Source organism: Culex pipiens, chromosome 1, assembly GCF_016801865.2.
Source record: "Culex pipiens pallens isolate TS chromosome 1, TS_CPP_V2, whole genome shotgun sequence".
Lineage (NCBI taxonomy): Eukaryota > Metazoa > Arthropoda > Insecta > Diptera > Culicidae > Culex > Culex pipiens.
Genome location: NC_068937.1, coordinates 33,806,648 through 33,829,158, shown reverse-complemented (window position 1 = coordinate 33,829,158; position 22,511 = coordinate 33,806,648). Strand labels below are relative to the sequence as shown.

At 35.7% G+C, this 22,511-nt stretch overlaps 2 protein-coding genes across 3 annotated transcripts in view; one reads left to right on the top strand and one right to left on the bottom strand.

The window, feature by feature from the left end:
- LOC120419264 (G-protein coupled receptor moody) overlaps positions 1-22,511 on the bottom strand; it is a 278,652-nt gene that overhangs the window by 182,739 nt on the left and 73,402 nt on the right. The gene's annotated exons all lie outside the window — the stretch shown is intronic.
- Positions 1,771-19,862, top strand: LOC120419266 (thrombospondin-4-like). Of its 2 annotated transcripts, XM_039581924.2 has the most exons (3): positions 1,818-2,087; positions 14,811-14,937; positions 19,573-19,862. In XM_039581924.2, the coding sequence occupies exons 1-3, from the start codon at positions 1,901-1,903 to the stop codon at positions 19,679-19,681; spliced, it is 423 nt and encodes a 140-aa protein (XP_039437858.1). In that variant the 5' UTR covers positions 1,818-1,900; the 3' UTR covers positions 19,682-19,862. The 2 variants fall into 2 exon arrangements, with proteins under 2 accessions (XP_039437859.1, XP_039437858.1); XM_039581925.2 differs by lacking the exon at positions 14,811-14,937 and having other exon boundaries at positions 1,771-2,087.

Genomic DNA, 22,511 nt, shown 5'->3' with positions numbered 1-22,511 from the left:
TTCTTGGGAGAGCAAATTACGGGCCACTATTTCCAGTGCAGTGCACACGTCCGGGCGCTAACAATAACAAAGCGGTAATTTAAAATCCCTTTAGCAACAGTAGTGATCGTATCAGCACCTTTTGATAAGGGGGTTGATGGAAAAGAAATACAATGGGAACGGAGAACTGTCAAAGTTATCAAGATTATTACAAAAAGGAAATAAATCTTTTTTTTTCTTATTTTATTTTGAAATTTTAAACAAAATATTTTTTAAGGGGCTTTCAACCTTATTTCTCACGGTCTTGCTGCTCGTTTTGAAGTCCAGTTTGACAGTTGAAAGCAAGATTTCGTCTCCTTTCTACAGACTCCCTTCCTTTGCTCCCAGAAGAAATAGAATCAGCAGCTAAAGCGTGGGATAGTCAATAAATCCTTTTACTGTCAATAAAAAAGCAGCCGGAGCATCGTCCTGCACCCCCGCCCTCCAATCGATATCGTTCAGTGAGATTAAAGAAAAGGGACACTAGAACTTAGTGCGAGGAGACTTTGGAGTCATGCGATTTGCCATGTTTACCCATCTCATGGAACGAACAAAAAACGGGTTGGATTGCGACAATTTGAGGTAAAATATATTATTTTTTAAGAGGTTTTCATGAATAAACAGTTTTTTTTGGTAATAAAACAGCGTTTGTCGCCAATAAACATGGAATTATCAAGAAATCTTACAAAGGATTATCGATTCAGTACATTTAAGTTGAATTCCCTTGTTTTCTTCTTCTTCTTTTTTTTCGATTCAGTAAATCTAAGTTGGATTCTCTTGTCTCTCTTGTCTCTCTTGTCTCTCTTGTCTCTCTTGTCTCTCTTGTCTCTCTTGTCTCTCTTGTCTCTCTTGTCTCTCTTGTCTCTCTTGTCTCTCTTGTCTCTCTTGTCTCTCTTGTCTCTCTTGTCTCTCTTGTCTCTCTTGTCTCTCTTGTCTCTCTTGTCTCTCTTGTCTCTCTTGTCTCTCTTGTCTCTCTTGTCTCTCTTGTCTCTCTTGTCTCTCTTGTCTCTCTTGTCTCTCTTGTCTCTCTTGTCTCTCTTGTCTCTCTTGTCTCTCTTGTCTCTCTTGTCTCTCTTGTCTCTCTTGTCTCTCTTGTCTCTCTTGTCTCTCTTGTCTCTCTTGTCTCTCTTGTCTCTCTTGTCTCTCTTGTCTCTCTTGTCTCTCTTGTCTCTCTTGTCTCTCTTGTTGTTTGTTGTTTGTTGTTTGTTGTTTGTTGTTTGTTGTTTGTTGTTTGTTGTTTGTTGTTTGTTGTTTGTTGTTTGTTGTTTGTTGTTTGTTGTTTGTTGTTTGTTGTTTGTTGTTTGTTGTTCTTACATATTTTCTGATATTTTGGCTATCGTTTTCATCTGACTCAATTTAACTTGAAATTCAATTAATAATCTTCCACGTCATGCTCGTAACAAGCGCACAAATTTAGTTCAAAAGCCATGGATCATTGGGAATTCCCAAAATTAAAATGAAATATTTCCCTTGCCCACAACTCTCGAACGTGCTTGTCGATAACTCACAGTACACGTTGCAAAATTTCGTATCGTGCTGCCCCCTCACCAGCCAACATCGATATCCTCCAAATCTGGTCAATTTTTACAACCGAGTAGAACATCGGACAAAAGTGCCAGCTCATATTTCAAGCGTCCATAACAAAGTACCATAATTCACACATACGCTGCACACACACACACACACATTTCGCTGGTCACACCAGAACGAGAACTCGCTTATCATTTCCTGCTAATATCGTTCGCGAGCTCGGCAGAAAGTCGATGAAATTTCCTGACGACTTCGAAGCTTCAGCAGCGCAGAGTTCAGTCAAAGTCGGAGAGCTGCTTCTGTAACAAGTTCTGCGGAATTCGCTTCCCCCTTAACTTTTTGCACAAAAAGAATGGCTCCACGCCACCTTTTTGCCCTGGCGGTTATGCTGCCGGCGCTAGCCCTGGCCGTCAATCACTTCCGGAGTCCGCAGCCGGGCTGCTTCGGCGATTCCCGGGATCAGTACTTTGCCGAGGCGACCACCTTCCAGGAAAACCCCGAGAACGACGAGTACGGATTTCCGCCGGACAAGTGTCGATGTGAGTAAATAAACGGACAGAGGAAGGTTGAAGTGTAAGATTTTGAAGAAATGTTTAATTAAACAGTGGTTGGAGAATAAACTGGCAAATTAAAATTACGTAATATATGGGTAATTCTCTTCCAACTCACACGAAATCGGAAAAAGTTGCCCCGACCCCTCTTCGATTTGACTGAAACTTTGTCCTAGGGGGTAACTTTTGTCCCTGATCACGAATCCGAGGTCCGTTTTATTATCTTGTGACGGAGGGGTGGTACGACCCCTTTCATTTTTAAACATGCTAAAAAAGAGTTGTTTTTCAATAATTTTTAGCCTGAAACGGTGATGAGATAGAAATTTGGTGCTAAAGGGACTTTTATGTAAAATTGTCCGATTTGATGGCGTACTCAGAATTCCGAAAAAAACGTATTTTTCATCGAAAAAAAACACTAATAAGGTTTTAAAAACGCTGCCATTTTCCGTTACTCCACTGTAAAAAAAATTTGAAACATGTCATTTTGAGGGAAATTTAATGTACTTTGTGAATCTACATAAACCCAGAAGGGTCATGTTGCTTTCCTCACTGAGGTAAGGCTATAATCCTGCTCTAAAAATGAACTTTTCACAGAAAGCTCGTAGACCCACCTTCATGTATACCTATGTCTGTGCAGGGCCGTATCTAAGGGGGGTGTTATGGGTGTTCAACACCCCCCATGGAAAAAAAATGGCTTACACCCCTAACGCCCCGACTAAGACACGGCCCGAAGGGCCACCATTTTTTATGACTATCATAGTTTGACAACCAGGGAAAAACTCTCTCACTAGATACGCCATCAAGTGAAAACTCAACTCTCAGTATATACGCCCTCATAAAAACATTTGACGCTGAGAAAAAACTCCACTTTCACAAAACACGCCCTTCTAAAAATATTTAAAATAACTATGTTCGTTGACGCCAAGAGAAAAACTAAACTTTTACTAAATACGCCCTCCTGAAAATATTTGCAAAAAAAAACCTAACTTTCATTAAATACGCCCTCAAGAAAATTAAAAAAAAAACTTTGAACGTTGACGCCTTGAGAAAAACTAAAGTCTCACTTAATACGCCTTCATAAAAATAATTTAAAAAATCTTTTATCATTGACGCCTTGAAGGCTTGAAAAAAAACTCAACTTGCACAAAATACGCCCTCAAGAATATATTTTGAAAAAACTTGTATCGTTGACGCCTTCAAGCAAAACTATACTCTTAATTATTTTATAAAGGCGTATTTACCTACATAAAATAATAAAACAAAAACTTTCACTAAATACGCCCTCAAAAAAATATTTGAAAAAAAAACTTTGATGGTTGACGGCTTGAAAAAAAAATCAACTGTCACTAAATACGCCCCCAAGAAAATATATAAAAAAAAGCTTTGATCGTTGACGCCTTGAGAAAAACTAAAGTCTCGCTTAGTACGCCTTCATAAAAATAATTAAAAAAAAACTTTGATCGCTGACCCCTTGAAAAAACTCAACTTTTACTAAATACGCCCTCAATAAAATATTTAAAAAAATCTTTTATCAATGACGCCTTGAAAATAACTCAACTTGCACTAAATACGCCCTCAAGAATATATTTTGAAAAAAAAATGTTTCGTTGACGCCTTGAAACAAAACTATACTCTTAATTATTTTATAAAGGCGTATTTACCAACATAAAATAATTAAAAAAAACTTTGATTGTTGACGCCTTGAAAAAAAAAAACATTCACAAAATAGGCCCTCAACAAAATATTAAAAAAAAACTTTGATCGTTGACGGCTTGACAAAAAATCAACTGTTACTAAATACGCCCTCAAGAAAATATATAAAAAAAAGCTTTGATCGTTGACGCCTTGAAAAAAAACTTTCACTAAATACGCCCTCAAGAAATTATTTAAAAAAAACTTTGATCGTTGACGCCTTGCAAAAAAACTTCCACTAAATACGCCCTCAAGAAAATATTTAAAACCAACTTTGATCGTTGACGCCTTGAAAAAAATTCAACTGTCACTAAATACGCCCTCAAGAAAATATAAAAAAAAGCTTTGATCGCTGACGCCTTGAAAAAAACTGAACTCTCGCTTAATACGCCTTCATTAAAATAATTAAAAAAAAACTTTGATCGTTGACGCCTTGAAAATGTTTCTTTTCACTAAATACGCCCTCAATAAATTATTAAAAAAAAACTTTGATCGCTGACGGCTTGAAAAAAAAATCAACTGTCACTAAATACGCCCCCAAAATATAAAAAAAAAACTTTGATCGCTGACGCCTTGAAAAAAAAACTAAACTCTCGCTTAATACGCCCTCAAGAAATTATTTAAAAAAAAACTTTGATCGTTGACGCCTTGCAAAAAAACTTCCACTCAATACGCCCTCAAGAAAATATTTAAAAAAAAACTTTGATCGTTGACGGCTTGAAAAAAAATTCAACTGTCACTAAATACGCCCTCAAGAAAATAAAAAAAAGCTTTGATCGCTGACGCCTTGAAAAAAACTAAACTCTCGCTTAATACACCTTCATTAAAATAATTAAAAAAAAACTTTGATCGTTGACGCCTTGAAAATGTTTCTTTTCACTAAATACGCCCTCAATAAATTATTAAAAAAAAAACTTTGATCGCTGACGGCTTGAAAAAAAAAATCAACTGTCACTAAATACGCCCCCAAAATATAAAAAAAAACTTTGATCGCTGACGCCTTGAAAAAAAACTAAACTCTCGCTTAATACGCCCTCAAGAAATTATTTAAAAAAAAACTTTGATCGTTGACGCCTTGCAAAAAAACTTCCACTCAATACGCCCTCAAGAAAATATTTAAAAAAAAACTTTGATCGTTGACGGCTTGAAAAAAAATTCAACTGTCACTAAATACGCCCTCAAGAAAATATAAAAAAAGCTTCGATCGCTGACGCCTTGAAAAAAAACTAAACTCTCGCTTAATACGCCCTCAAGAAATTATTTAAAAAAAAACTTTGATCGTTGACGCCTTGCAAAAAAACTTCCACTCAATACGCCCTCAAGAAAATATTTAAAAAAAAAACTTTGATCGTTGACGGCTTGAAAAAAAATTCAACTGTCACTAAATACGCCCTCAAGAAAATAAAAAAAAGCTTTGATCGCTGACGCCTTGAAAAAAACTAAACTCTCGCTTAATACACCTTCATTAAAATAATTAAAAAAAAACTTTGATCGTTGACACCTTTAAAATGTTTTTTTTTTACTAAATACGCCCTCAATAAATTATTAAAAAAAAGCTTTGATCGCTGACGGCTTGAAAAAAAAAATCAACTGTCACTAAATACGCCCCCAAAATATTAAAAAAAAAACTTTGATCGCTGACGCCTTGAAAAAAAAACTAAACTCTCGCTTAATACGCCCTCAAGAAATTATTAAAAAAAAACTTTGATCATTGACACCTTGCAAAAAAACTTCCACTAAATACGCCCTCAAGAAAATATTTAAAAAAAAACTTTGATCGTTGACGGCTTGAAAAAAAAATTGAACTGTCGATAAATACGCCCCCAAAATATTAAATAAAAACTTTGATCGTTGACGCCTTGAAATTTTCTTCTCACTAAATACGCCCTCAAGAAATTATTTTAAAAAACTTTGATCGTTGACGCTTGCAAAAAAAACTTGCACTAAATACGCCCTCAAGAAAATATAAAAAAAAACTTTGATCGTTGACGGCTTGAAAAAAAATTCAACTGTCACTAAATACGCCCTCAAGAAAATATATAAAAAGCTTTGATCGCTGACGCCTTGAAAAAAAAAAAACTAAACTCTCGCTTAATACGCCCTCAAGAAATTATTAAAAAAAAACATTGATCGTTGACGCCTTGCAAAAAAACTTCCACTCAAGAAAATATTAAAAAAAAACATTGATCGTTGACGGCTTGAAAAAAAATTTAACTGTCACTAAATACGCCCCCAAAATATTAAAACAAAAAACTTTGATCGTTGACGCCTTGAAATTTTTTTCACTAAATACGCCCTCAAGAAATTATTAAAAAAAACTTTGATCGTTGACGCCTTGCAAAAAAACTTGCACTAAATACGCCCTCAAGAAAATATAAAAAAAAACTTTGATCGTTGACGGCTTGAAAAAAATTCAACTGTCACTAAATACGCCCTCAAGAAAATATAAAAAAAGCTTTGATCGCTGACGCCTTGAAAAAAAAACTAAACTCTCGCTTAATACGCCTTCATAAAAATTTTTGAAAAAAAAACTTAGATCGTTGACACCTTGAATTTTTTTTTTCACTAAATACGCCCTCAAGAAATTATTCAAAAAAAAACTTTGATCGTTGACGCCTTGCAAAAAAACTTGCACTTAATACGCCCTCGAGAAAATATTTAAAAAAACTCTGATCGTTGACGGCTTGAAAAAAAAATTCAACTGTCACTAAATACGCCCTCAAGAAAATATAAAAAACCCGATTTAATATCACCAGAGGTGAAATAGAGCCTTTCTTACAAAATGATGAATTTCCGAAAAATATATTGGTGCAATTAAGTTTTCAGAAACATAATGATACCACCCAGTGAGAATTTGACCTAAAGCTTCGAATCTTTTTAGACTAAACCTCGAATGCATTTTTTTTTCAGAGGTACATTATGGGTCCTAATTATATTTAATTAAGAAAAACTTATTTGATTGACATTATTAGAAAAAAAATAAAGGGTACTCAGTCTTTAATGTTAGTCTATGATTAACTTAAAAAATATGTATCGATATTGCACTTTGTCGATCTATTATGAGAAGCCAGAAAGAACACCTTCACGCGCAAATGTGCTGGCGTTTATGCTTCGACTTGACGACTTGTCGATCTTTTGAGCGAGAACGAGCCGGGACTTCAAATTTGATGTTCAGTTTATGATTCCGTATAAAACCAAAAATGTAATAGGAAAAAATAGAGTAAAAATAAGACTAAAAACACTAATATGGCTATATCCAGTGTTGGAATTCGAGCGAGAAGAAGGAAAGCATTTCTCACTCGCGAGCGAGGAAGAGAACTTGTATTACTTTTCTCTTCTCGCTCGCGCTCGCATTTTCGTTCGCGTTCTCGCTCTCGCCGCGAGCGCTCGCGAGCGCCTCGTGCTAGCCGTTCGTCCAAAGCTAGCAATTTGTTTATTTGGCTTCTGAATACGAATCAGGCGATGGTATAGAGGTGTAACTTCAATCGTTGTGTTGTTTTTTTTTTCGTTTCTGACACGTTCAACTTCTCGCGAACGGGCAATTCTGGCTCGCGAGAAAGCCCGTTCGCGAACGGAGGAGAGCACGGGAAATCGGTGAGTTTCTCTCGGCAGCTCGAGACTCGCGGCGAGAACTCGAGAGAGAGAAATTTTTCTCGCGAGAGCGCGATAAATACCAACACTGGGACGATCCCTCGCCGTGCACGATTTTTTTTAAGATTTCTGAGAAAAGCGTTTTTCCCAAAGCAAACCTTAAACCTTTCTTTTGTAAGAAAGGCAAAAAGCTTTGATCGCTGACGCCTTGAAAAAAACTGAAGTTTAGCTTAATAGGGCCTCATTATAATCTCGAAAAATCGAAATCGCACTAAAATCGGCCAGCTATTTTTATTATAAAGCCTTTGACGAACTGGATAGGCCCTCCTTGATTTTGTTAGTAAAATCTTAGATCGTTATTAGCCAGATCCAAATCCAACTTTGACTATGTACGCCAAAGTTTTTTTTATATATAGGGTCATTTCTCCCCAACTGGAAACAAAAAAGTATAAATTCGAAATCTACATTTTTGCCATTCCGTCGTGAAACTACTTACTTTTCCTGTCATTCTTGAACGACGAAACAGCCTTCTTATCTGTACCAAAAATAACAGAATCGAATAGTAACCCTTTTAAAAACAAATGCTGAAAAGTTCTACTTTTCAGCACTGTAATCGATGCTGAAAAGTTGAACTTTTCAGCACTTGTTTCGAAAAGTTAAACTTTTCAACATTTTTAGGATTTAAACGATTTATTGACAAAATACATGAAAATTTGACTTAAAATTTCACTCAATGGGTGTTTTTCGGAATTGCAAAAAATGTTGTATGGAACTCGTTGCAAACTTGATTTTTTCAGCACTCGTCGTATTTATCCAACTCGGTGAACCTCGTTGGATAAATGTACGACTCGTGCTGAAAAAATCCTGTTTTTGCAACTTGTTGCATAAACTACTATTTTGCAATTCCGTCGTGAAACTACTTTCTTTTCCTGTCATTCATGAACGACGAAATAGCCTACTTTTCTGTGCCAAAAATAACAGAATCGAATAGCAACACTTTTCAAAATAAATGCTGAAAAGTAAGACTTTTCAACTTTTTTTGATTTAAACGATTTATTGGCAAAATACATGAAAATTTGACTTAAAATTTCACTCAATGGGTGTCTTTGGGACTTGCAAAAAATTTTGTATGGAACTCGTTGCAAAACTTGATTTTTTCAGCACTCTTCGTATTTATCAAACTCGGTAAACCTCGTTGGATAAATGTACGACTAGTGCTGAAAAAATCCTCTTTTTGCAACTTGTTGCATAAACTACTATTTCTGATCCTGCTGAAATTTGGCGAAACTGTTTATCATATCGAAACATAAAAAAACCTTCTATTTTTTGGCACTGCCCCAAAGTTTTACGATTTTCGCCAGTTAAAAAAAACATTGTCATATATTTTGGAAAAAAATTATATATTCGACAACGAATATTCGACTGCAATTTAAAAAAAAAAATGACGCTAATTCAATTGAGGTTTTGCAGCGCGACTGTGTTTCAAATATAGGTGGCGCCAAAATGAGGTTACTTGCCAAAAATCGTATTCCTTTCTGCTGAATTGAAGAACAAAATCGCTTATTTCTCATGATTCCCTGCATCAATCTTAATGAAACTGGTTGCAAAAGACGAGAAAAATTTTTTGCTTTAAAATAATGAACATCAATTTTTGGGCGCGCAAAAATTTGTGACCTTTTTCTTTAAAAAAACATGTTTTGGAACACGAAAAAATGAGTTTCCCGATATATATCAATGAAATAAATAGTTATATAGTTGATAACAAGTGTGTTAACGTATATTCAACAATTTTTATTGATTTTTGACAGACTTTCTTGCCAAATAGTTCAAATTACTATCTTTTACTAAATTTACAATTTTCTCATAGTAAAATCAAACAAATATTGGAAAGTTATACACCAAACTGTTGGAAATAATTTTTCTCATTCGAATCCGGCATAAGTTTTGTAAAAATGTTGAATCTGAAGGAAAAAACACATTTTTTCAAAAAATCATAGGTTTACGCTATTTGTTCATAGGTGGCGACATGTGTCTTTTAGCTTTGCTGCAAATTCTCTATTCAGCGTCATCATTTTGATTAATATTAAACATGGCAGCATTTTGAGCAATTAGAATAAATGATGCAGGGATGGATGTAGGTAAATTCTGCTACTTTAAGCTTATAAATTTGAAATTCTCAAGAGATTTCAACTTGCCCTAACAAGTTAAGTTCGATTCGAATAAAAAATTTGATGACGCCATATAATTCAGCGTTTCTTAAAAACAGCAGTCGATTTTTGCTTTTTTGTATCCACGACATGGCCATTTGAAAACTAATTTTAAAAAATAGATGAAAATCGTAAAACTTTGGGGCGGTGCCAAATAGAAGGGATTTTTTGGATTTTGGATTGTTTCGATAGGATAAACAGCTCCGCTACATTTTAGGCATGTTCAGAAAAAGTCAATTTCGAGTGGCGTGAAATGGCCTCGTAAGCAATTGCATGGGCAGCTGTCAAACTTCTATGGAAACTTGTACGGACAAATCAATGTTTTTTGACGATATTATCTTTTTTATCTACAAACTGTTCTCTGAAATGTGATTGATTCGAAAATGTTTAAAAATGTTATTGTGTGATATGACCGAGGATTGAAAATAAAAGTTGTTGGTTGGTATGTTACATTTGTCAAGAAAAAAAAATCCGTCAGCTTTGAGGTTTGTGTTCTTTCAAAGAAAGCTAGAAATCTGGTAAGTTTGGTACGAAAACTTTTTGTTGATTTTGATTTTCCAAAAACTTTATGAGCTTATAGTTTGGGTTTTAAAGAACAACTTTGCTGAAAACATCTACATCGCCTAATTTTTTTTTTTCAAACTAAAATCAAACTAAGGGATTATTGTTTGTGCCAAAGCAAATCTCGCTGATGTCTTCGGCAAACTTGTTCCTTAAAACACAAACTATAAGCTCATGATATGTTTGAAAAATTAAAAAAAACGGCGAAAACCAAAACGCATAGATAAAACAAGTTGATTTCCATTTTGAATTGATTTGGCTTGAGATGCTCGAGTTCGTTACCAATCTGGCTTAAGCTGTGTATAGATAAAAAATGCCCTCCTGTAAAATTTTCTCCAAAAATTTAGGGGCAAAACAAATTACAGAAGAGAAAAAAAATTATTGAAAACAAAACAATCTAAACTATCAAGGATTCAATAACGTTATTTCAATATTTTCTATCACATATATCTGGAGCAACATTTGAAAGGGGCGGTACGACATTGCGCTTACGGCCTTTGATTACACGCGTTTAAATGGGACGAAAGGCAGTAAGAGCAATGTCGTACCGCCCCTTTCAAATGTTGCTCCAGATATCACATCAATAATATATGCAAGAATAACAATATTTTCATGAACTTATTGATGTTTAGGTATTTTTTTAGCATTACTGCTACAATATATAAAGCAAATTCACGTTTTTGTTTGGTACGCATTTGTTGACTGTATACGCCCTCCCTATAACACACATACACCCCTAACGCCTTATGGGGTGAAACACCCCCCATTGAAGAATCCTGGATACGGGCCTGTGTCTGTGTGTGTGTGTATGTGACCAAAATTCTCACTGAGTTTTCTCAGCACTTGCTGAACCGATTTTGGTCAAACCAGTTTCATTCGATTTGGTTTAAGGTCCCATACGTACCTATTGATTTTTATAAAGTTTCGATTGTATTTTGTAGTTCAAAAGTTATGTATAAAAATGTGTTTTTGTATTTATCCGGATGTTGGATAAGTGACCGGAAATCGATTCAAATTTAGTCATGTTATACATCGTTGGTTAGGTAATCACAAGACCTTTCCAACGAGTCCAAAACGTTGAAGATCTGGCAACCCTGTCTCGAGTTATGACCACTTAAGTGATATTTATGCACTTTTTTGAGGCCAGCCCAAGTAACATTTTTTGTTGCGGATCCTCAAATGCAACTATTTCGTAACACCCAAAATGTGCTATCACAACATAGCTAGAACACTCGTGGTGCCCTAAAAAGCGCACGAAAATTTTGTGTTTGCAACATTTAGCCGCTTGTTTCAACTTTGTTACGATGAAGTTCCAGAAACAATTTGTTTGTCTAAATATGTCGGTAAAGTAGTTTGTTGTGTTGTCATATTGTTGCCATTATGTTGTCGTTTAATTTGCGCGAAACAAAAAAAATCTATCTAAACAAAAAAAATTAAGTGCCCCTGTCGGGATTCTGGACTGGTACCTTCAGATCATCACACCTTGCCTCTACCACTGAGCCACGGATGAATTGATGAAAGAGCAAATTGTTGGGCTGAACTGTATCTAAGGATTTTTGATTTCGATATTATTCTTAGCACACAAATCGGGCTAAGTCACATGTTGCAACAATGGAACCAATAAGTTTTCAATATGTTTCGATTACAAAACGAAATGGATTGTTGCAAAGTTGTTTTCGATTCGAAACGTTTGCAACATTGCAACATATGGTTGCTATAATGTCATTTATATGTTTCTACAGCAAAACAAAACAAAAACTGGACTTAGTCAAATTTATCATGTTGCCAAATGCCACTTGGGAGATCTCACTTAAATGTATTAAAACTCTGCCCGGATCCATAATCCAACCCACCGTTGGTTAAGTAATCACAAGACTTTTCCAACGAGTCCAAAACATCAGAGATCTGGCAACCCAGTCTGGAGTTATGACCACTTAAGTGATATTTATGTACTTTTTTAGGCCGGATCTCACTTAAATGTATTAAAACTATATTCGGATCCGTCATCCAGCCCACCGTTGCACAGTGGGAAAAAAGGGCCCTAAAAATTACCACAACATGATTTCGCGCAAACCATCGATTGCTATACACCAAATGCTTCGTATTTGCACCAGGAACAATAATCCGATAAAAAATCGCACTGCACGGACCGGTGGCCGGAGTACAGGCCACCGGAAGATCCGGATTTTTGGAAAATGAATCTGATTCATCCAATTGTGAACTGATACGCTTTCTTTTACCATGAATAGTCATGCAAAACAATCCTAGGATAATATTAAATACCAGAGGACCCAAAAAAATCAAACCATCCACATTAACCACTCCCGGGTCTTTTGTGGTCTCTATTGCAAGTTTCTACTCGAACCTAGGAGTCCGAAGGCTTGAATGGGGAGAGCACCCAAACCTCTTTCTACTCCAAGGAACCTTCCACCCCAGTGTTTGAACTGACGACCTTTGGATTGCGAGTCCAACCGCCGCCAGCGATTCCACCGGAGTAGGCTTGGTTTGGTGTGTTGTTTGTACTTATGGCATGGAGACGACTCCTACACCTGGAATGACTTAACGGCCGAACAACCAAGGCCGGGACCGACATTTTACTTCCTCATCCGATGGAAGGTTGGAGCAGATGGGAATCGAACCCAGAATCATCCGCTTACAAAGCGGACAGCGTAACCATTCGGCCACGCACTGCCACCCAGAGGATCCATCGGAACCGGTTCCAACGATCTCCGGTGGCTACATCCAGAACCGCATTAGGAAACAGTATAAACTAGTCGTGCGACGGATCAAACTTCTTGATTTTGAATGGAGAGTATTTTTAAGATGTATTTTTGCCTCCTTGACCAAATTCCTGAAACCATACTCTTGCGACATATCAAACTTCATGTTATTGATAGAAGAGTGTATAACTCATGTCCCCATTCAAAATAAAGAAGTTTGATAATTTTTAATTTCGTGAAGTTTGATATGTCACATGGAAGGACTTTTTTATACTCAGTACACTTCCTCCGGTGCCATCGGTAACCGGTTCCAGAGTGGTCCGATCGGGTCAAAAGACACCGGCATGAAAATACATAATTAATGATTTTAATTTCACGAAGTTTGATAAGCAACAGGTCGACTTCTGAATATCACAATCATCGGAACCATTTGCGTGGTACCATGGAATCGGTTCCGGAGTTGCCACAAATACCGTGAACTGATCCACGTTCAGTATACCTATTAGGATGTAACAAAAATGACTTTTTGGCGGGCATTCAGGGGTTTGTTTCGGTGGGCATACTGAGCCCAAATCCCAAATATGAGCTTGATTGGACGTAACAGGAGCTGGCGCTCCGCCCTTCAATTTGAAATGGGATTTAGCCTGTAAAAAAAGATGTTTTTTAAAATGTAATTTTTTGAGGCATTTTGGCCACTGAAGCGTTTACCAAAAACATCACTGACATGTAGGTCAGATCCTTGCGCATCTTTTGGTATATATAACATTGAAGTTTGGAGCACCCTGGAGCTCGGTACAGACCTTCAAAGTTTGGCATTTTTTCGAAAAACCGGCCCCGGCAAAAAAGATATGCGTCGCGCCTTGCGACGCCCGAGACGCCATTTGATTTTGCTGGGACCGATTTTTCGAAAAAATGTCAAACTTTGAAGGTCTGTACCGAGCTCCAGGGTGCTCCAAACTTCAATGTTATATATACCAAAAGATGCGCAAAGATCTGACCTACATGTCAGTGATATTTTTGGTAAACGCTTCAGTGGCCAAAATGCCTCAAAAAATTACATTTTTGAAAAAATCTTTTTTTACGGGTTAAATCCTATTTAAAATTGAAGGGCGGAGCGCCAGCGCCTGTTACGTCCAATCAAGCTCATATTTGGGATTTGTGCTCAGTATGCCCACCGGAACAAACTCCTGAATGCCCGCCAAAAAGTCATTTTTGTTACATCCTAATACCTATGTACTACAAACGTTTCATAACATTGGCTCAAATGTCGATTGAATGGCAAAATCTTTGAAAAAACATGCTTGACGGATGTTCCGGGTTGCCGGAACCGGTGGCCACTTTGGACAAATTACCTCACCGGGAACTCATAGTCACAGTTAATGCCCGTAAAATGCAACTGGAAGTAACCCGCTAGATGTTATCGATTAGAAGATACAGGCCCTCAAAGTTGGGGATTAACGCGTTAATCAACGCGTTAATTAACGACGTTAATTAACGTGCTCCGTTCACGTTCACGTTAAGATCAACGTAGGCTCCATTCGCGTTCACGTTAATTTTAACGATTAACGGACGCGTTAACGTCAATTAACGTTTAACAGCACTGCTCAGGAACATTTTCTCATCATAAACTGAAAAAAAAATATTTTTTTGAAAATCGAGGAATAAAAAGGTTAGAGATGAATAAAAACTCATATCGATAGTTCCCGTAGTTTTGAAGATATTTAAAAGTCGATTACAAAAATCTTGGTGCAATAGCTCTGGTTGATGTGTACCGTTAAAAGCTTAAGTCACCAACGGTCGATTCGTCCCAAAACAAATTTCATCTATTTGCCAGTGTTGTTAATTTTGCGTTGATAAAATTTGCAAACATTTCTCCCACCCACTCATAGCAAACATATCTTACTTTTCCCTTCCCCTCACCCCTTTCTCCCCACAACCAGTGGCCACCGCAATGGAGAAGGAGATCCAATATTTACGCAATCTGATGGACAAATGTGACCGGTGCGAGTCCGGAACGAGCAGCCCAATCACCGACGGCCGGAAGTGTGCAGACAACCCGTGTGCCAGGTAAGCCACTGTTGCACTGTTAAAAACAATCCGTGATTTTTGGTACATTTTTTTAAATTAGATTCTTGAAATGCAAAAAAAATATTTAAGATCTTGTCAATTTTTCAGGTTAAAGAAACAAAGTAAATATTTTTGAAATTAAGATTGATGTGTACGAAAAGCTATTTTTGGCATTTTGGCAAACATTGTTGGAGGGTATGGCACCGGGAAACGTACCCTCCCTGTGTTTAATTGAGAATCAAATATCAATTTGTTGGGGCTTACTGGGAAGAGGAAGGATACCAATCCTTCCTGGATGTGGATGTTTGTTATGTTAAATGAAGCATTTGGACTGGGCGATTTTCCCGGGAAAAGGCTTCGGCATCGAACAATTCTGAAACGCGAAATTATCATTGCCATGGTATTTAATTCGACGGCTGCTGATGGAGGGTGAAATGCAAAATTTTGAATTGGTAGTGTTTCATGGTGGGCGGTGGAATATTTTATTTCAGCTGCAATAAATACTAAAAACCATAAAACTTGCTCACTGGTGCATTTTAAGCTTTCCGAATTCAATGGAATCGTGTTGCGTTGCGATGGTTCTGTCGTGAACGAAAAATTCCAATGAACGTTTTTATGAAATTAATGTTTTTAAAATACATTTTTGCCTTCCTCACTTTACTGAGGAAAGGCTATAAAATCACTCGAAAAACGAACTTTTTAGTTAGACCTCCTAGACCTACCTTCATTTGTACATATTGACTCAGAATCACCAGCTGAGCAAATGTCTGTGTGTTTGGCTGTATGTAGACATGTGTACCAAATCAATGTCACTGGAATATCTTGTCACAGGCTCAACCGATTTTGGCCGGAATGGTTTTAATCGATCCGTCTTAACGTCCCCTAAGTTGCTATTTAAATTCATGCAGTTTTATCATGTATTTAAAAAGTTATGTTAAAAAAACTGTTTCATATTAAATTAAAATTATGGTAAAAAGGGTGGTTTTTACATGAAACCCTCACATGTTATATATTTTTAGAAAGCATATGAGAAGACCTTTCTTGTGGATTAAGAATTTTCAAGATCTGACTTACCTATCTTAAATTACAAGCAGTTTAAAAAATGGTCTGAATTTACGGAATTTACATAACCTCAAATGGTCTGATATCCACGAAAAAAGCCTTGTAGAGGGATGCCATTTTCCTGAAAGGCGGTGTCTGTATAATCTTGACAAAAAGTCTGTAGGAAGTCTATTGTTTTTTACTCGTCACTTATTTTTATTAGGACCTCTTAGCTACTGCGATCACGTTAGGGGAGATCCTTAAATCATGTGGACACTTTAGGGGATTGTAATCACTCTATAAATGAGAGGAAGGCACCAACCACCTAAAGGTGGATTACGCAACGTTTTCAACGAATAGAAACTCAAGGGTTAAGTTTGTTTATATCCAGCAAACCAGATTTTTTTCCAAGAGGAAAAGGAACACGGGCTGGGAGTAAAAGAGTAAAAATTATTTTTCAAGAATTTTGCATTTTTCACGTCTAATTCAATTTAGTACATTTTATTTCGGTTGAAATTTTGTCTATTTTGCATCATTAGTTTTACCATGCAAGGCTGGGCATGGGAATATTCAAATTTTATTTTGAGACAGGATTTTCTGATCGATTAGGTGTCTTCAGAAAAGTTTTATGTTATGGTTCGGACTGATCAAATAAAATAAATGCACGGTTTTTTATTATCTATTAATATTATTATTAATTTTATTTTTCTTTTCATTTAAAAAAATTAATAACAAAAAAGTTTTTTTAGGATTTCTATTTAATATGTTTTAACAAACTAGACTCCAGGACTTTGCAAAATCTGGTACAGGAGTTATGAATATTTTTTTTTTTTTTAAAACTCTAAAATTGTCAAAAAAAAATTAAAAAAATCGTGTAAAAAAAGTCATATTTGTAATCGAATTTTTTTTCTATAAAGAGCAGTTTCAAAAGGTTACTCTTGATTCTAAATTTATTTGTATAGAAAAGAGCACAAAAGACCTTATCTCAGCAACCAGCAGTCAAATCATAAAAGTCAATAAAATAAATAGAATTGTGGCAAATTTTCCTGGCTCTAAAAAACGGTGTAAAATATCTAAATTCAATTTTAGTTGCAAATTTGATTTTGCGTCTATTTTTTTAAATTTTGATGGCAATATTTGAATAAAATAAAAAAAATACAAAAAGAATAGCTTGAAAATTCTAGTGAATAACACTCAAATTGTTGTAGAGCAATTCGAGCTCAAATCAGGATTTTTTCTGATACTTTTATACCCGACCCTCTCTGATTTCAATGACACTTTTAGGACATGTTATCTTATGCCTATATAAGCCATTTTTGTCGATATGGAGCCAATTGTTCTCAAAAATGACATTTGAGAAGGGCGTAAGTTATTTAAATATTTTTGTATTTTGTAATTTAAAAAATATTGTAACTCAGAGCCGTTGCATCACACCAAAAAATGGTCGTAGGAAATTGGACGGGCTTTCTGAAAAAATACACTGAAAGAAAAATACACGCCACGTTCATGAGATTTTTCAATGTTTAGGTTTAAAAGTTAAATTTAAAGGTGATGTCACGATTTTTTTTCGTTCAAAATTTTTGAGGAAATAGCCAAAGATGTTACAAAAAGACTATCGAAAAATGCAAGATGGTATGTCCCTCCTAAAAAAAAAAAAAAATCATTCAGTAAAACTGTTTTTTTTTTTTTTAAGTGGTCTAAACGTGAAAATTTTCAAAATTTGGTGGTGGAAATCGATTTTCCAGACAATTTTTCATAAAAATCTCCATATTGACCATTGTCCCTTGTCCGATCCTTGTGAAGATACAGTGGCTTTAAAAATATTTTTTTTGAAAAAAATGGTTTTTTGGCGGTTTTTTGCAATTTTTGTATGACAGATTTGATTTTTCAGTCTCGAAAATATTTTTATCGGAAAGTTCGTTCAATTTCCTATAAGTTTTCCTTTAACAGCATTTGAATTGGATGTATAGGCTTACAGATATAAGCTTAGTTACATTTCTCATAACTGAAAAGTTTTTTTTTCAGTGTGGATCAAAACCTGGATTGTAAATAAGCTTACGTTAAAATAAAAACGAGTGAAATTTAAAAGCTTTTAAAGACAAACTTATGGGAAATTGGACGAGCTTTCCGGTAAAAATATTTTCGAGACTAATAAATCAAGGCTGTCACATAGAAATTGCCGAAAACCACAAAAATCTATTTTTTCAATATTTTTAATTTAAAAGCCACTGTATCTTCTTTTTTTTAAATTCAATCCATTTTATTTACCGTAATAACTATTCTACATCTTTTTTTAATAGCAAAAATCATGAATTATATGTCCATTCAAAGTTTTTTTTAAATATTTTCCGTGTTCATAAGGCGTCATCCATAAAGTACGTCACGCTCTAGGGGGGGAGGGGGGGTGGTCGCAAGCGTGACAAAGTGTGACAAGGGGGAGAGGGGGGGTCCGTGAGACCGTGACGTCACGCTAGACTATTTCCTGAATACTGAAAATTCAGTCAAAGAATATGTCTAAAAAAAAGTTATTTTTTTATGAAATTTACTCATAATTTAAACACAACACAAGGCTTTAAGAAACAGAGTTTTCGATGATAGATTAAATATGCTTCAATCATTAGATTTTCAAAAAACTGTTGATGGTGATTTCTATCACTACACGTTCAACAAAATAAAAATAAAAATCTAAACACAACCTGTAAAATTAAAAACTTTCTCGATTGAACTACGAATTTATGAATAACCCTATTTATAAATCCTGTAATAGGTTTTTATGAAAAAAAATAAATAATGTAATAATTATTAATAAAATCAATATGGGGGGGGGGGGAGTCTACAGAATGTGACGTACTTTTCGAAGGGGGGTTGGAGCCAGCGTGACAAAGTGTGACATAGGGGGGAGGGGGGGTTGATTTTGGCCGATTTTAGCGTGACATACTTTATGGATGACGCCTAAGGTTATTTTGACGACTTTTCTTTTTTGTTCTGTATATTTAGCCCATTGCAAATATTTTTTGAAGTTTATGTCCATCGACTCTGACCAAAGTCGAAGAGAGAGGGCAAATATCTGAAAAAAAAATTAAATTACAATGGCGATGGTATTAACATTTTAATGAAAACCTCGATTTAATATCACCAATAGCTGAAATAGAGCCTTTTTTACAAAATGATGAAGTAGATTCGACAAAAAATTTGTGCTATTAAATTCTCATTTTAATAAATTAATTTAAAATGCATTCCATTGCGTTTAGAATAACTTTTGGTATTTGGTTTTTCAAACTGTTTTCAGTTGATTCAACTTCTATTTTTATTAAAAATTCAAAGTTTAATTTCGCAAATTTTGAAAGGGTGCTCCTAAAAAAACAGAAAGTTCAAAAAAATGCATTTTATTTACTAGCATTTTTCCAGAAATGTTGCAAAATTTGTAAAAACCTATCATCGCGATTAATTTCTCAATCACCTCTATAAATAAAAAAACCTATTTTTATCCTACTTCCAAACCCATCCCACAATGAACTCTCTATGTTTTCTCCAATTAATCACCTAATTAAAACTGGATTCATCACCTTTGTGTTATTCTACTATTTCTTCCAGCGGTGCATCCTGCACGGACACCCCCACCGGTGCGACCGTGTGCGGACCCTGCCAGGTGGGTTACGACGGCAACGGGCTCAGCTGCACCCCCCGAAGTGGCTGCTTTTAATTGGAAAATTACCACTATTTATGCGGAAAAATGGGTGGCCCCAGCGCCGTTAAGTGAGCTTTTCATCAACTTTGAAGAGCACCGATAAAAATATTTGTATTGAGTTCGTTTAAAAGGTTGATAAGAAAAATCTTATAAAATTACATGGATGATATGTGAAATAAAATTTAGATAAACCGTAGTTTTTTTCATGTCTCCTTATTTGATTATTTCGATGATATAAAAGAATGCTGGTTGTTAACATGCCAAAAAGAGATGCACCATGAATAGTATGGAAATTTTCCAGAAAAGAAGCTTTGTAGCGGGATGAAATATTACGTACAATAGGGGAAATAAACCCTTTTTAATCACTCTAAGCCGTTCGACCAATTCTCATCACTTTTGCCGTTTTCTGCTTTTAAATCAACATTTTCAGATGTGTCAACATTGGAGAGTTGCTTGCTCACTTTTATTTGAGCTATTTTTTACTTTGGAACAGTCAAAAACACTTTATGAAAGCTGTAATTCATGATCAAAGTGCTGATAGGCCTATAATATAAATAGGCTTAAAAAGGGTATAGTTCTCCTACCTTCTGATGAAACAAAAGAGACAGAAAAAGTGATGAAAAGTTATAAAGCAAATTTTGCGATCCAGATAGTTGTTCAACCAGAACAAGAGCACATGTTCCTTTCTGGGTTGGTTTCCTTTTTGGGGCCGCCGTAACAGGGAAAGTGGAAAAGTTTCGTGCAGAGCATAGAATCACAGATAAACAGATAAGAAATTGTAAAAAATACAAAAGTTTTAGAAAATTAAATCTTATTTTAAATAATATTGTCAAATTTATTAAATTGAAAATAACAGTAAAACAAAAAAAAATAGTTTCTACGACGTAAACTAAGTGTCGCCCAATAATTCTTAACAAAAACGAAGCCGCCACTCAGCTTCCATCACTTATACACCTAATTGAGTATTAACCCGTATAGGCCTGGGTGAAACTGGAATCACTAAAATGGCCATAACTCAGCGAAAACTCAACAAATTTGCATACTTCTTTATTAGTTGGACTCGTTAGAATGTCTTTTTTCCGAAAATGGCCCGCAGAACCCGGAAATGTTCCGGTGGCCGGAGATATTCCGGTGGGTCACTGGGTCAAACAGGGTCAAAAATGGCAATTTTTGGGTCCCGCACTATTTTTTAATAGAAATCTTGGAAAAAACACAATTTTTCATGTCACGATCTTTGTTCTACCAACAGACAGTACTGACCATGGATTTTGAACCACCGGGGATGTTCCGGATTGAGCGGGCAGGTTCCCTACCCCGGGGGAACCGGTCAAGGGACGGTCAGAAATAAAACTATTTTTATCATGGCAATATGGGTGTCAAAATTCATCATTTTCAAAATCAACCTCATCTATGATCCCCAAAACCACTCTTGGACCGATCTGGCCACTTTGGGACCGGTTCCCGGTACTCCGGTGAAATTATCGGTATAATGAAAATCTTTCTGATGGATAAATTTAATAGCAATTTTTTTTCGATAAATCTTCATTTTCGCGAAGTCACTGTTTACAATACTGAAGTCATACGGAGCATCAGGAGCAGTCAAAAGTTATAAAGAGATCTATTTGTCTGTGATTTTTCATAGATTGCAAGCCATGCAATAATGTTTCATCGCAGCTCATTGTTTCCAGCAAGTGTGCGCCCCAGAAGCTGTTAATATAAATAGCTTTCTTTGTGTGCAACGAAAATTAAGTTCCATTGTTTGGCAAAATACGGCCCAAATTAAACTCCTAAGCCTTTTACAAAGCAAATCCAAAAGTTGCAGGATCCTTTAATTCTAGGTGCAGTGTTGCCATACCAACTGGAGTAGAAATTTCCACGCAACAACTGTCAAACTATGCTAATCTAAATTGGCCCATAAATTATCGTCAGCATTCCAAAATGGGTAGATGTTATACCAACAGCACTAAATTACAGCTTTAGTTGTGGTATTTCCTGGAATTCGCCATTGAGCGCTCCCCAATCGACTGCAAATTTGCGTTTGTTATGTCATCTGCTGATAGCACTGTTATAAATTTCGAAAATATTTATCTTTTTTTGTTTATTTACGAAACACGTTTTTCCCACTGTGCACACTGAAATTTAAATCAATACCTTTGCAGCGAAATTCCAACCACCAGTTTTGCAATTGCAATTGTATCGTTCTGTGGTTGCCGCAGAACTCGGCACTAGTGAGGTGTAAATTTCGCTTGCCCAACCAACATGTCGCTGGCTGGCCAGTTTTGGCGGAATGTGGCAATTCGGCCAGGAATGCCTCCGGTTGCGGTGGCCAATATTTGTGTCGTGTGAGGTGACAGTTATGTAAATCAATAGTTTAGAAATGTATTTCTTCAAAATAATGTAATTTGATGAAACTTTCCGAAAGGAAGAAAAATTATTTAAACATAATTATTATTATTTAATTTCGCAGTAAGGTAAAATAATTACCTGAGGTATTCTTTATTTAAAACCCGATTTAATATCACCAGAGGTGAAATAGAGCCTTTCTTACAAAATGATGAAACTCCGAGAAATATATTGGTGCAATTATTTTTTCAAAAACATAATGATACCATCCAGTGAGAATTTTACCTAAAGCTTCGAATCTTTTAAGGCTAAACCTCAAATGCCATTTTTTTTAAATTTCAGAAGTACATTATTTGTCGCAAGACATTTAAATTTAATTAAGAAAAACATATTGGATTGACATTATTAGAAAAAAAATAAAGGGTACTCAGTCTATAATGTTAGTCTATGATTAACTTAAAAAAATATGTATCGCTATTGCACTTTGTCGATCAATTATGAG

What these genes read in the sequence shown, in the direction of transcription:
- LOC120419266 (XM_039581924.2), top strand. Translation starts at nt 1,901, where the DNA reads ATGGCTCCACGCCACCTTTTTGCCCTGGCGGTTATGCTGCCGGCGCTA. An exon ending in TCCGCCGGACAAGTGTCGAT is followed by an intron (nt 2,088 to 14,810) that starts GTGAGTAAATAA and finishes CCCCACAACCAG; the next exon opens with TGGCCACCGCAATGGAGAAG. An exon ending in GCAGACAACCCGTGTGCCAG is followed by an intron (nt 14,938 to 19,572) that starts GTAAGCCACTGT and finishes TATTTCTTCCAG; the next exon opens with CGGTGCATCCTGCACGGACA.